This window comes from Puntigrus tetrazona, chromosome 1 (assembly GCF_018831695.1).
Source record: "Puntigrus tetrazona isolate hp1 chromosome 1, ASM1883169v1, whole genome shotgun sequence".
Lineage (NCBI taxonomy): Eukaryota > Metazoa > Chordata > Actinopteri > Cypriniformes > Cyprinidae > Puntigrus > Puntigrus tetrazona.
In genome coordinates, this window is record NC_056699.1 from 24,177,650 (window position 1) to 24,192,656 (window position 15,007).

At 37.1% G+C, this 15,007-nt stretch overlaps 1 protein-coding gene across 2 annotated transcripts; it reads left to right on the forward strand.

Moving 5' to 3' along the window:
• The first annotated feature begins 6,431 nt into the window (after positions 1 to 6,431).
• caly (calcyon neuron-specific vesicular protein) lies at positions 6,432 to 14,458 on the forward strand. 2 transcript variants are annotated; one of them, XM_043251223.1, is made up of 5 exons: positions 6,432 to 6,588; positions 8,819 to 8,949; positions 10,054 to 10,170; positions 10,299 to 10,412; positions 12,967 to 14,458. In XM_043251223.1, the coding sequence occupies exons 2-5, from the start codon at positions 8,821 to 8,823 to the stop codon at positions 13,135 to 13,137; spliced, it is 531 nt and encodes a 176-aa protein (XP_043107158.1). In that variant the 5' UTR covers positions 6,432 to 6,588; positions 8,819 to 8,820; the 3' UTR covers positions 13,138 to 14,458. The 2 variants fall into 2 exon arrangements, with proteins under 2 accessions (XP_043107158.1, XP_043107159.1); XM_043251224.1 differs by lacking the exon at positions 6,432 to 6,588 and adding an exon at positions 6,718 to 7,028.
• Positions 14,459 to 15,007: the final 549 nt, after the last annotated feature.

Genomic DNA, 15,007 nt, shown 5'->3' on the forward strand with positions numbered 1-15,007 from the left:
TCTGACTTACAGTTGACTGAACTTGGCTTTGGACCGAACAAGTACGATGTAAAATATTTCTACCTCATTGACTGAATTGCGAAATTTGCTCCTGAATCCGTGCCATCTCTCTTTCATCATTCAGACGTATTCCCATGGAGCAAACAATAGATCTTTGCTTCAGGTGATTCAAAGACGCATGACTGTTATCTAGCGCTATATTCCTTCAGGGTTTCACACAGCTACACAGATCAGGTTACTGATAATTGCTAGATTTCTCACACCTGTTACTCAGAGGACAAAGTTTCAGCATTAAACATTAGATTGTTGCACAACATAAGCCATTAAGTACGAGAGACATAATGTAATGACTGCTCGTGATCATTGATGTAAGAGTATTGTTGAATTGACGTATGAGTAGTTCACTTATAGCGTTGTCAACTAATTAAGACTTGGCATTTTTGAAATAAATCCAAAGCCGGTTCACACTGATGTTAGCGTAATCTATAGTGCTCGGTAACATTATAAAAGTGACCTCTATAGCTTATCTCTGTTTGAACAGAATTGAGGCCGGAAAAGGATATTGCCAATCCCGACTAGACCATGCATTAAGAAAACACACACAACGTATGTACAGTCATATGAAGAAATATTCAGTTTAAACAGGAAGCAGCCAGATGATTAATCCATGACACCTGTCCTTCGAGACAGCTGACGCAACACAGCACGCTCAGACCCCATATCTCCTCTGTTACTGCGTCTTAAGAATGAGAGGGGTGAGAATATCGGGAATTCTGTGGAAATTCGCTGACCTCGAGTCTCTGAACGCTCATGCTTCTCGCTCGAGTCAAATCGCGAGGATCCAGTCAGTACCGAGACATTTTTCTGGTGAACATCTGGTGATTTACAGCAGGCCTCGCTGCTCGTATCGCCGCTCTTTACTGTGATTAAGCTCTATAGAATGTTTCAGGGAAAGCGTAACCTTCAACACACTCTCTCGCGAAGGAAACTCGGGGTTACCTCACGAAAACATCACTTTCTGAGTTGCTGTTCAGCTTTTCAGTCCAGAAAATGCTAAAGCTACAATAGATATGGCTTATTTGTATTCACATTTATTTTATTATTCGTATTTTTTTGATCGATATTATGATATAATCCTTTTTAAAGTCGGCTTTATAATATAATATAACATAATTCTCTCAGAACCCCTTTTTGCTTTATGAATCACAAAAACACTGGCGCCATTAAGCAATATAAAAAAAAGAAAAGAATAATCCTTATAAATAGTATTAAATTATTTCTCATTGATCTGTTAAGTAACAACATTTCAGACACAGAATTGCAATTCGCGAACTACTTTTGTTTTTGCTATTTCAGCTAAAGCAAACAAAGGCACAGCAAAACAGTCTTGTTCTTAATTCTATAGCGTTTTTTGAAATAATTGTTTGACTAATTGAGTGACTCACTGACTTTCATTTTTAGAAGAATGAGCATTTGTCAACGAAGCAGTAGGAAATGATGCGTTACTCATAAAATGAGTTAAATGTTTAAATGAACCAGTCTTTGTGAACAAATTGTTTGAGTGAATGACTAAATTACTAAATTAGCATTAGTCAATAAATCATTTTCTGAACGAGCGATTTTGAATTAATTGTGGGCCTGTCCAATTTATTTTGCAATATGAAAGCAATCAGTAGATTGCTATAGGTAAACCAAAGAAGAACGAAGTTCAGTAAATGGTACACATTTTTTGCTATTTGTTTCGAATTTTGCACAACCACCAGGGGGCGGAATGTGAAACGTTCTAAACTGCGTTTCACAAAAGCATTTAAAGGCAAAGACACACAGCACAATTTTCGCCGGTCTCAGATAAAAAGATTGGCATCGTGGGCGAAACAGAAATTGACGCAATTGTTTCGCAATGCCAGTCTTTCATCTAAAATTTTAATTTACCTGAACATAAAATAGTATGATAATAACTAGGCTACCTAAAAAGACAGAAATAACAGCACTTTTATACTTTAATTTGACTCGTGTCCCATTTGTTTACACGAAGAGCGTGGGATTTCTAACCTGTACTGCAGCCAGCCACCAGAAATGTTCTGGGCCGCTTTTCCCAAAAAAGCTATGATCAACTTCGCTCCAGGGTTAATTTTGGGAAACGCAGGCCTGCTCATGTGACAGACAGTCGCTTGTCGCCACCTACTGGCATAATGATGTTTTTGCAGAAAAATTCCCTAAAAAAAAACAAAACCAAAACACTGACCGTCAATCAGACGCGAGCGCAAGAACTCTTTCCGTAAACGCAACAAACATGAAATATCTAATTCTGACATATAATATATGATCACCAAGTTTTTTTTTCACAGGCATTCATGTAAAACACGACTGTCGATATAAAAAAATGATAGCGAGCAATAAAGCGCAGCCTACAGGGAGGAGAAGAGAATGGAGCGTTGTGAGGAAAGCCTGCACTTTTATCTTCACCGTGAGGAATTGTATAAACCTGGAACATTCAAATGGACAAATCAGTAGAGCAAGAGAATACATAGACCTGCGTGGAATATAAATATTACATGAAGCAGCCAGCAACATACGAACACATCAATCCGCGGGCTTTGATCTCCATCTGCTGCTTTGTAGGAACAGAAATACCAAACGCTTTTGCTTAGACGGAGGAGGTTGTAACCGAAGGAGGAATACTTCTGATTTTATTCCTATCGCCACAGTCCAGACTCCGACTGCGCGGAGAGAGATTTGGTTTCTGAGACATCATTAGACATAAAACGAGCGCTGCTATAATTGCGTGTTTGTTATTAGTTCACAGGCGTTTGATGCGCAGATGAGATGAACGTGGCCTTTGTGCATCTAAACAACATTAATCTCAGACGAACAACATGGCTGCTGTTCCGACTGATACTTTCCCAACTTTACAGCTGGACTTATTCAAGCAGGTTTACTTAATGAACAAGAGTGAAAAGTTCAACTAACTTGCAATAACTAACAATAATACTTCATCAAACACTAGGAGTGAAATATTTAGCTGGTGAAACATTCTTGAAGCCATGGATACAGGCCTACTAATATATATATATATATATATATATATATATATATATATATATATATATATATATATGCTAGTTTACAGAGAACGTTCTCAGAACATTGGCTAACGTTCTGGCAAGGTTCTCTCAAGGTTACTTACAAACATTCTCATAGTAACATTAAAAGAATGTCTGTTCGAGGTTAAGTGATCTTTAATACTGTTGTAGAAATGTTTATCTTTTTTATCACGTTACAATGTCATTTATACATTGTCGGTGAACATTTTTGCTGAATAGTTAAGTTGGACATTTGTTGAACAAAATGTTAGACATTCAGACTATATTCAAAGAATACAACATTCTCAGAATGTTTACAAAATTATTAAAACTTTTATATGATTAAGAAAAAATATATATTATTTAATTTATTTTGACTATACAAACACGTAATGGTTTCATAACTTAATGCAAACATTAGAAAAACGTTCTAAGAATGTATTTTGTTAGCTGGGTCTTGCAAAAGTACACTAAAAAAAAAAAAAAAAAGCTTTTATGATCACCAAGTTTGCATTTATTTTGTTTTTTAAAAAACTGTTACACTGCAGAATATTAGTACTGTGTTTAATATATTTTAAAATATAATTTGTTACTGTACTGCAGCATCTGTTATTTACTCTAATAATATCCTGGTTTTCTGCTCAAGAAACATTTTATAACATTATTTATAACATCAAAAAAGTAAACAAAAGATTAATATTTTGTGGAAACCATTATGCTTTTTTTTTTAGGATTCTTTGATGGATAAAAAAGCTCAAAACGCAGCACATATTTAAAATTAAAAAATAATTATTAACAACTTTCAGAGCTACCATAACCATTTCACAACTAGCCATTTTCACAACTGTATCATATTTATAGCGTTACTTAATTTACTGTAAAATAAATGTCTTTCCCATATAAGGTTAGGGATCGGTGTTTGGAAATATCTTCAGTGTTGCTCATGTTTTTGCAGTCTGGAGGGTCAACGGCCTCTCAGAATTCAGTCGAGCCCATGAGTAAGTTCTGCCCACATCCCATAATTAACTGGACTATATCTGACCTTTAGAGTTGCAGCAAACGAGGGCAAATTAGTTCAGCGAGGTGATTATCTGATGCCAACATTTTCAGTAATTGGGAGTGTCTATTACATGAATGATCAGGAACAACTTTAAACACACACACACACACTTCATTTGACATGCTCTTATCCTCGCTGGCCTTTAGAAACCCAGGAAAGTTTAATTTTAATTTAATGCCTCTAGATCAGACATGCTTTGTTGGAGAGCAGAAAAGAAAGAGGGGGCCCGTGTGATCAGTGATGTAAACAAAAATTTGATCAGATTGAAAAACCTGCATGGAAAATTGTAAAATGTTTCATGTTTCTTTCCCGTTTCGACTTGAGAAACAAGACTGGAGACACCCTAAGTGATTCAAATGAGTATGTTTTGGTTTTGGACGGAGTACATGTTCGCTCCACCATCCAGATGTTCACAGCCTCCCACGTGAAATCGAATGTGTTAGAGAGCTTTGTGTGCTTGGTTGGGCAAGACGGCTGTGGAAGAAGCTGACTCAAAAGCACTCGTTTCCTAAGAAAAACTGTTTATCAGCTGTCAGGGGTGCACTTTAGGCACGTTACGTGATTTCTTGGATCGGGTTCTGGATGCGTCTGTTTCAGCAGCTGTGGTTCAGTTCGAGCCTGTGCTTGATACCAAAAAGTACTTTAATGCAGCACTAAATCAAACCAAACATTTTAAACGCAAACTGAACCAACTAATGTCCGTACGTTTGCTAACTGTAGCTATATTTACGGGCCTGTGTCGAGATACATAAATGTATATCATTTAGTGTCGCTCATAAAATATCCAGTGACTGGCATTTTCCCAATTTATATGCTTCCCTTAGATTGTTTGTGGCGTTAAAGCGGTCACCCGCAGGAAGATTAGGGTCATGGCTACTTTAAGAGTCCCAGTTACTGTAAATACTGCAAGTGGTGGAAAGTTATCCAGGACCGACCCGGGATTATCCTCAACGTCCATGATAAATCTGGAAAGGGCAGTTCAGTGGTTCGGCGTGCGAGCTTTCGTTTCGTGTGTAATCGGATTTGGGGTAGAAAGAAGTCGAAGAGTCGCGCGTAAAGCAAATCATTATTTTAAAAACCACACTGCCATCTAGCGGCATCTTAAGCGCCCTGCATGCAATGCCGTTTTTAAGGAAAAAAATAAAGTTGTTCAGCTAACTAAAAGTCAAGACAGAGTTTTGACATCTGTTTGAATTTCTAAGATATCATCCACTGATTTCTACAGATATAAATACATAGATATTCTACAGGCAGGAGGCGATTGTTTGCTTATTAGATTAACAGGGAATCTCATTTCAGTTTAGACTTTTATGTTGCAGAATATCCTGCATTTATTAAAACATTTTAATACAATGATTATGCTGTTAACATTAATAATGTCAAGGCAAGTAACTAAAATAATAAAAAAAATAATAATTCTGAAACATTTAACTTAAGGCTTATTTGAGTAAACAACAACAACTGACACTAGGTGGCAATATTGCTCATTTAATGATTTTGTTTTTTGGTTTTTTTTTTTATGCAAAAAAGCAGAAAGAATGTTTATAGCGATTACAGCCATTGATGGGAATAATTAGGTAAAGTGTGCATGTCGGAACATAATGGTCTTATGATTGTTTGAAATTAAGATCTGGCTGAACAGATCACGATTAAGCAGACTACATCAGTAGCTGCTCTGCAAACTGACTTCTGAAGCGAGCTTTCTGTCAACTCAAGGTAAGAGAAAAAAAATAACGTGGGCTGAAATGAAGGACCAGATGAAAGAGCTGGCTTAATAAATTCATTAAGTTTGGAAAATGCAGAGCATGCGTCCTGCAGAGAGCTCATAAATAGTTCATAAGCTTAGACGGGGCTGATTTTAAAAATTCTTGTCTAGTAGTGAAATAGTGAAACCACAATTGTCAAATGTGCATATATTTTTTTAAATATAGGTATATATTCTATATAACAGACACATATTTAGTCACATGGCGAAAGTGTATATATCATTTTAAGGGACAAAGAAGGTCTGTCCAAAAGAAAAGCCAGCTTGGTTATTTTTGAGTATTTTATTTTATCACTTTCGTGTGAAACGTGCTTTACACATGGGCCTGTTGTTACATTTAATCGTTTAATTTAAATCCCACTTGCTTTAAAACGCCTTTTATCCGCGTGAGCGCACGAATGACTCTTTTTTTTTTTGCAAGCTATCTGAATGTTGCACAGCCCTTTGTTTCACATCAACAACCGAACGCGCACGCTTTAAGTAACCGTGGACACGTGTAAAACGGGATCTGTCACACTGACCGGCCGGTTATCCGCGGCGATGCAGCTGACATCATACGGCGGCGACGGGAGCGGACGCGCTTCAGTCAATTTCACACGCACGCACGCACGCACGCACACAAATCGCCATAAACACGGTAGCTCTCCGTCGGCATCAGCGAGACGCCCGAAGGGAAAGCGGTGAGTATCTTTTTTTTCGCGTTCGTTTCAGGCGATAAACGCATCGCGGGGCTGTGTTACATTCGATGGCCGTTGTTTCCGAACATCTGGGCAGATGCTGCGATGTGGGAAGCGCGAGAGGGAAGGTGGGATCGGTTCCGTCTGTTCCGTTTTGACGATCGAAAATTCGCTTAATCCCTTTCAGCGCGCCATACGAAAGAAAGACATCGTTATTTTGCCGTATAACGCCTCGGTGAACGCGCGGCTGTTTGCGTAATAACGGCACGTCGTGAGCGCGCGACGCCGTGCGACGCGTCGCAAATAACGCTTTAATGCTCGTCTGTTAGAGAATTAATAGTGATTTGATGAAGGCTCTGTGGCCGAAGCTGATCGTCTGGACACCTCACACATGCTGATGCGCTGCTGAACGCTGGGCATCTCGGATAACCTTGATGAAGCCGGTAAGGTGCTCTGTGAGAGAGCCAATAAAACACGTCTGTTCCGTGGCCTGCAGTGAAGTGATTGTGTCGGGAAGGATCACGCAATCGTGCTTTTTAATGGGCTACACGTCTAACGCGTTTGTCAAAATAGCATTAATGGCGTCTTTGACAATGATGTAAATAAATCAGTGGGATTAATGCATATAAAACTAATCCATGATTAGCCTGTCAGTGGCAATCAGATAGCCACTGTATGCATATATATATATCATCTCTAGATGAGAAAATTATTATTAATTTAAATATTTTCAAAAAAAAATTATCCTGCTGTCCGATGAATACCAATCAAACTACAGTTGGGTGTTTTTATTAAATAATAAATAAATAATATAATATATATATATATATATATATATATATATATATATATATATATATATATATATATATATATATATGTGTGTGTGTAAAACTAAGAAAGTGAGAGAGGGACTAAAATCAAAACATAATTTATGTAAATGACTATTTTTGCAAGTATACTCATCATATGCACCTTTAAAAAAAAAATCTAGAACAACCATTGCTCAAAATCAGCTCAAAAACCATTTTAAATGAGAATAGCTGAAATTATGGAAATGTCTAATCAGTGAAGCTTTTATTGGCCATCGCTGATCATCTCAAAATGGCTTAATGTGGGCTGACTTGTCTATCCATCACTATGATCGCTGTGTTTATGTGTTTTGTATTCTGTAGAGGGCTCAGTAATAGCCTATTTGGTTGGAGAAAGATAACGAGAGAGAGCGAGAGCGGTAACCTATCAGATGTTTTCCTCAGTCAGCTAATGAGTAAGACATGAGACAGTGTGAGTGTTGGTGAATTGGTACGCACAGATGCGAGTGTGTGTGTGTGTGTGTGTGTGTGTGTGTGTGTGTACACGCACACTGAGTCATAATGACATGGAGAGGGATTCACAGTAACTGAGTAACAACATCACAGAGCTCCAAAATCAGAGCCCTCAGAGACGGACTTAATGAAGAGATATTTACTGACTAACTAGTGCTAAATGGAAAACATCAACACATGTAATATTATCAGAGATGCAAATGATCACAGGTAAAAGATTACTGCAAGAATAAATTATTCAACAAACTTCAGTCCCTGTCACTCTAATTTTCTTAAATATATAGGTTATACATTCAACATTTTTTCAGTCAAACTGCAGTTAACTAACTGCAACTAGCACAATAAGAACATGGTAACATAATAAAAAACATGATTTTATAAAAAGAAAAATCTGTTTTTGCAAATAAACTCAAATTATGAGTATAAATAAAATCATATAATACATATAAATATTTTCAATAGATGCTGTGTGTATATTCATGATAGATACACACATTATGTAAACAAAGCTTTATTTTGGATGTGATTAATTGCAGTTAATCAGTTGAAAGTATATACAGTATGTGTATATATATATATATATATATATATATATATATATATATATATAGATAGATAGATAGATAGATAAGCACACATTAGTATATTACAATATATTGCACAATTATTATAACCACATATGATACACCCTTCTGAGAAAAGCACAGTGAAAAGGAAAGGAAACCGGGTTGCCTCCAAGCAAGTAATTCAAATGTTTTATTGAACATAAAAACTGCTTATGGATGCGAACATCACAGTAAACCTCAAAATTGCTAAGTAATGAAAAGTAAGACGCGAACCGAAAGGAAATCGAGTTCATTCGGATTTTTCTGCTGAATAGAGAACCTAATCATTCGTGTTTGCTTCAGATATGGTGAAATTAGGCAGTAACCTGGTGGACAAGATGGAGAGACAGCCGTCGGTGGAGGACGGTTTTGACAACATCCCCCTCATCACTCCGCTGGAGGTCGGCCAGTTACAGCAGCCTTTCCCTGATAAGGTAATTACCATTCATGCATTGGAGAGCAGAACCCACACATAGCGCAGTATTAAAGACAGCAGCGCACCTCTGTTACTCATTACTCTGCGTAGAACTTCATTAAGGGGAAGAATGTCATAGGACACCAGAGGTGGACCGGCAGGCGTCCACTACCGCTGATACCATCAAAGACACGGTAGAAACCACCCCGATAGATCCCAGCGGATAGCCTGGCATGAAAGAGAGAATTCATGTGACACCGTCGAGATTCGTTGTCACTGGGTATGATACAGTTCGTCACCGAAAGTCTTTGCGAGCCATCTGATCCTGCAAATGCACACAAGCTCGTGTCAGGACTCTCACAGATGGCTTATATCTATTCTTAGCTCTGTAGGAGGCGAGTGCAACGGGTGGAAGCGCACGGAGTTTGAATTTAACTTTGCAGCGACTCATCTAAAATATGACAAATGGTATAGTAGCAGAAGCTCGCTCTCTGCATTTTTTAATGTGCTGAAGTAACATCTCGTGTATCCTACAGCCTACGCCGTTTTGAAAAAAACCTATATTCCTCCGAAACCTACCTGTAGGTAAAATACACTGCAGTTTCCAGTGGAAATCACCGCTAACAGAAAACCTAAAACTCGTTATCCCACATCTCTTTGCGCAATATCGTGTTCTGACTGCAGCGAACGGCAAAGTGCATGATTTTTAAACTGGAATGACAGATTTTGAGGTTTGCTCCACAGGTATAGCTTTTCTGACATGGTAAACTTGCTCAGTAGCGCACCTGGTACGGTGTTGCACTGCTAAAGTGACAAGGTTTTATCGTGCATTTGCTTTTGTTAGCAACTAACATATAGTTTAATGTCCTAAGTTTCTAAACAATTGTCTTCAGTCAAAGTAAATAAGACTTGGTTTGGTTTTAAAGTTGACTTAAATCTATTTTCAAATGTCTTTATTGACCATTTAGAAACTTTTGAAAACACAACTACTTGCTTCAAGCTTTGGTTTCCGTTAGCGTTTGTAATGCTAAAGCAGCGAGCCCGTTACTGTGGTTTCCGCCCAGCCCCCTCTCGTCTTTGTTCGGACTATTTTAATAGTTCGTTCTTTCCTTGTGACTCTAAGGTGATTGTGAAAACCACTGCGGAGTATCAGCTGAAGGAGAAGAAGAGGAAGCTGTATGTGCCGAGCATCAAGAAGCTGAACATAAACCTTTATGATGAGATGTCAGAGAAGCTCAAGGTAAAAAAAAAAAAAAAAAAAAAGACAGATTGCCCAGCCTACTTAGATCTCGCATTTGTCTCTGTTAGAGAGCGAGTATAAATAAAAAATGAAAAGCATAAATATGTGTGAATGTCTGTGCTTTCCAGCTGACTGGGTTGATTATTATCACCTTGGCGTTTCTGGCGTGTCTGCTGCTGTTGGTCATGTATAAAGCGCTGTGGTACGACCAGCTCGGCTGCCCTGAGGGCTTCGTTCTCCAGGTACCAATATAGCACACACACACACACACACGCACACCATGCTGAGAACATTTGTGGGTTACTGTACAAGCCATTTTTGGTCTGAAGTATAGACGACAGATCACACTTCTGTAAACAAATGTCATCACTTGTGGCTTTAGTGAAAACCAGCCCGTGGTTGCCGGTAAGACATCTCAGCATCATTTCCACCTCAAAACATAGCCTACGTTCTTTCCCTGTGAGTGAATCATCTGAGAATGGTGGCGTAGTGTATATAGCTACCAGATGAATAATAATACATACAGCGGACAGTGCATTAGTAGTTTGGATTACACTGTAACTAGGGGTGTGCCATTATTGACAAAAAATAATAATCTCAATGTTTTCTTGGTTTTTAATGATGGTGAGAGTTATTGTGATGTCTTAAAGCTCGCTGATAGATAGCTAAAGTTTTAGATATTCTTCTTATTCTTTATGGAAGTCAGTTCAGAGAGATTTTTCTAAAAGTGTGCAGTATTTCTTTGAGTCAAATTGTTGCATTTTAATCAGTGAATTAAAATAAGACATTTGGGAAGTTCCAAGCAAATAAAATCGGTATCAATGAAATGTGTCCTTGCAATGCAAAGGGACAATGATAAATAATAAACTTTAAAAATTGGATTAGAACCGCCAGTAGAGGGCAGCGGGTCACTGTTATTAGATGAGTCGCTGAAATTGAACCAAATCTTTTAAAGGGTTGATTCATTCAGAAACAAAACGCTGTCATGTTCCTCAGAGATGCAAAAAATAAGTTTGTGTATCAAATTATTTTTGTTGTTGAATTAGAGCAAAAACTGAAACTGGCGTGTCTGGTATCTTGATTAACTATAGGAAATTATATAAATATATACATTTTCTGTTGCCATATATTGAATGATATGATTGTTCTAAATGCATTTAAAGGAACACAAAATAAGCTCATTCTCCAACACCTCCAGAGTTTTACCGTTTTTGCATCCATTCAGCCGATCTCCGGGTCTTCCGATAGTACTTTTCCCATACTTTAGCATAGGTCACTGAATCTGACAACAAAAGAACATTTTTGTTCAAAATTTCTGATTCATTCAGGAAAAAAAACAAGTGACTTTGAGCTATTTTGATTCAAATTGAATTCATGTTGCTTTTAATTCCATTGAACTGAAATTTAATTGAGTGCATTTCAGTTGAGTTGTCCTTGTTCATCATGTGACAATTTTTTTTTGCTAGGCAAAGATGCTTTTTCTAGTTTTCCACATACAAACGTCTATTTCTGTTAAAATAGACAGCAGGATTTTGAGCAGAGCAGCCAAGTATTAAGTGCATCTTTTTGTTGGCGTGATATTCGTTTAAATTGACTTTTGTTTGCAGCACACCAAAGCGTAGCTGCAGATCTTCAGACTGCATCAGAAGCTGTGCGTTAGCTTTGGTGGAGTGTGAGAATGTCTTTAATTAGTCTTAACCATGACTAAACTGTGATTAAGGCCTGCAGGGGCTTCCACCTCACCCCCTTTGATGCAGATACCACTGCCGTAATTAGCATGCCACACTAATGTAGCGTTGCTAACTTGAAGAGCGGGAAAATTGCCTCTTGTTAAGATGGAATGAGGTTTATGGAAGCTTTGGCGTGTCGACGTCTCTTGATTGACGTCTTTCATTTGCAAAAGACCTTTTGGGGGTTTTTTTGTTTTGTGGGATAAGTGTCACTTCAAGCATCTAAGCATCTGTTTTACAAATTGGAAATATAACCTTTCACAGTTTGCATTCCTGAAAAATTGTTTATGACTGCTTACACTATGTAGTCTTTGATGATTTAAGTTAAAGAAGTTTAGTGTGTTCAGATATATATAGCCAGGTTAAGATTTTTTTTTTTCTGTGTTTATATATGTTTCCAAATAAGAATATACTAAAATTTTCCTTGAACTAGAACTAGTTTTCTCATTTTAGCTTAAAACGTAACGTGTCTATTTCATGCATAATATTATGTTATTATGCATTAGATGGTAAATTTTATTGTTTTTTTTTTCTAATGTGTAAGATAAGGTTGATGGCTTGCTCTGATAGGAACATATTACCATAGCAATCTTAATTTTGTGACTAGAATATAGTATGCAAATTTTCTATATGAAAAATATAACCTGCTGTTTGCTCAAATAAGAATATTGCGCCAGAGCACATTATATTTTCACTACATATTATATAATAAGTAATGATATATAAATAAATCGAATCTTTTTTTTGTTTTTTTATGTTGATGTTTATAGACATTGTGTTAATCCTCACATGTCATCTCAACACATTTGGAAAAGACAGCCATAGAATATAGTTGTCCACTTCTAAAATCAAATTTTTCCCCAATTTATGCACGTTTGTAATCACTGTTTCAGAGGCAGTTATCAGCGGTTGGGCCGCTCTGCCGATGCTATATCAACAGGAATGCAGAGCACCATGACATTCACCTTTATGTCTGATTTATTGCAGAACCTGCCTGACCTTCTCCGTTCGTCGTTAATGTATTCCTACGTAACCTTTATTTGCAAACGTCTACTTTCTAATCTAGCACAGACACTGCACCCCGTCGGCTCTGGAGATGTACTACCCCGAGCAGAACTCCAGGGGCAGCTTGTACACGGCCATGACCCACCTCAACCAGGCCAAGAAGAACATCCCAGAGCTGTCCCCTCCCTGGCTGCCGGTCATGAAGGACGAGATCAACCACTCTGAGAAATAAGGGCCGAGAAAGGGTCACCGTATGTTCACTTTAAAGGGTTGGTGAGGATGGAATCCAGATAATGTTGACGGTCAAGTCGATCGGAAAGGCGTTTATGTGTGTATTTGGTGTTTAAAATGGCGATTCGGTGCGAACATCTATTTAGATTTAACTGTGACACACACAAATGTCTTTGAAGTGAAGGTTTCTAGGTTTCTACTTCGTCGACCTCCTGCAATACATGTGCTTTCGGAAATCTATTTACAATGCTCCATACCCATTTAGAAGAAGTCTTCGAAGCTCATCCGTACGTGTTTTTAAAACGTCACCGGGCCGTTTTCTGCGACGGCCCGTCTCGCTGTGGCATTGTAGATTTAGTCGTGCTGCTTGTAATTCTTGCGAAGTTTGTTAGGCGTTAGTTCTCGCTTCCGGTTTCGTTTGAAGTCATTTAGCTTAGTGTAACGAAGTGTGCGTTGGCTGTGAATCGTGTTCTAATGAACCGCAACGCAACTGAGAAACGAGTGCGTTGGCAAGAAAAAGCATTCCAAAAACTCTGATCATTTTCCCTCGAAGCGACTCAAACTACTGATCGTTGTCTTAAAGCGACGCGTCTTTGATTTAAAAGAGAAACGCCATTATTACGCTCTTTTGGTACATTTAGTAAATGAGAAAATCTGACTTTTGATGGTAAGGACGAAATGATTGGTGCATTTTATACACGTCCGCATGCTTACAAAACCGTACCATATTCTAGAGTTTAAATTGAAGATGTGAAAACCAAGTCATCTGAGTGTAACCTGGAGTGACGTTAAACTGTTTTTAGGTATTAGAACGCTCATTTTTGTGTTTGTTTGTTTGTGCGCTGAAACTTTTACACACGAAGCACCAGCAGCCATTTAAATGTTTATTAATGTTGTAGATTCTTTAAAAAGTTGAAGAATGTGAAAACGCCTCGCTAAGGGGAGTGACCTTTGAATTGTTTTTGTGTAAATTTATCACTTTACAGCAAATCAGTTCCAGCTGAATGTATAAACTTTCAAAAAAAAAAAGCAGATGTTTCCCCTTTCTGTTGCTGTTTCTTTTTTTTTTTGTTCTTTATATTTATCTGTTGTGATCCAGTTTTTTGTTTTTTTTTTCCAGTTGCTAAATGTACATTTCTGATGTGTATTTATTTATGTATTTCTCTTATTTATTTGACTGGTGCTGGACGGATGAATTGAATTTGTCGTAAGGTGCAGCAGGTGAAATCATAAAGCCTGCAGTATTAGTCATTTCTGTATGTTATGAACATTCATTCATCTTCAATGGATAATAACACAATAAAGGTTTCAGTATTCACCGGCACAGCGTTCTGTCATTTTATTAGAGCTATGATTTTTATTCGATTTTTTTTAAATATTTTTTTTTAAGTGGTGCCATCAATTCAAGACATGTATCTTAACAAACACCTTATTTATTATTTGTAGTGTTAGCGTTATTTAACAATTGTGATAATGAGGATAGCAATAATAATGATCATATAGAACATAAAAATAATTAAATAATTAAACTAAAAGCATTAAATATAAAAAGCACACTGGATAAAACAATAATAGCAATAATAATAAAAAATAACATTGTATGCAAATAATAATGATGGCAATAATAATGATTATAGATCATAAATTAAAAAGAATGACATGTATATGTATTAATATTTTTATGTCAGATATTAAATCGTTTTGGCATGCTACAATTTAGTCTAAATAAGTGACTGAAATTCAAATGAAAATGTTTAATCTATTGTATATGTATACACTTATATATGGTATAAAAAGACATATTTCATATTTGAATAGATTGTATTTCTTGTATTTCAAAACCTTATGTATGTGTGTGTGTATATATATAT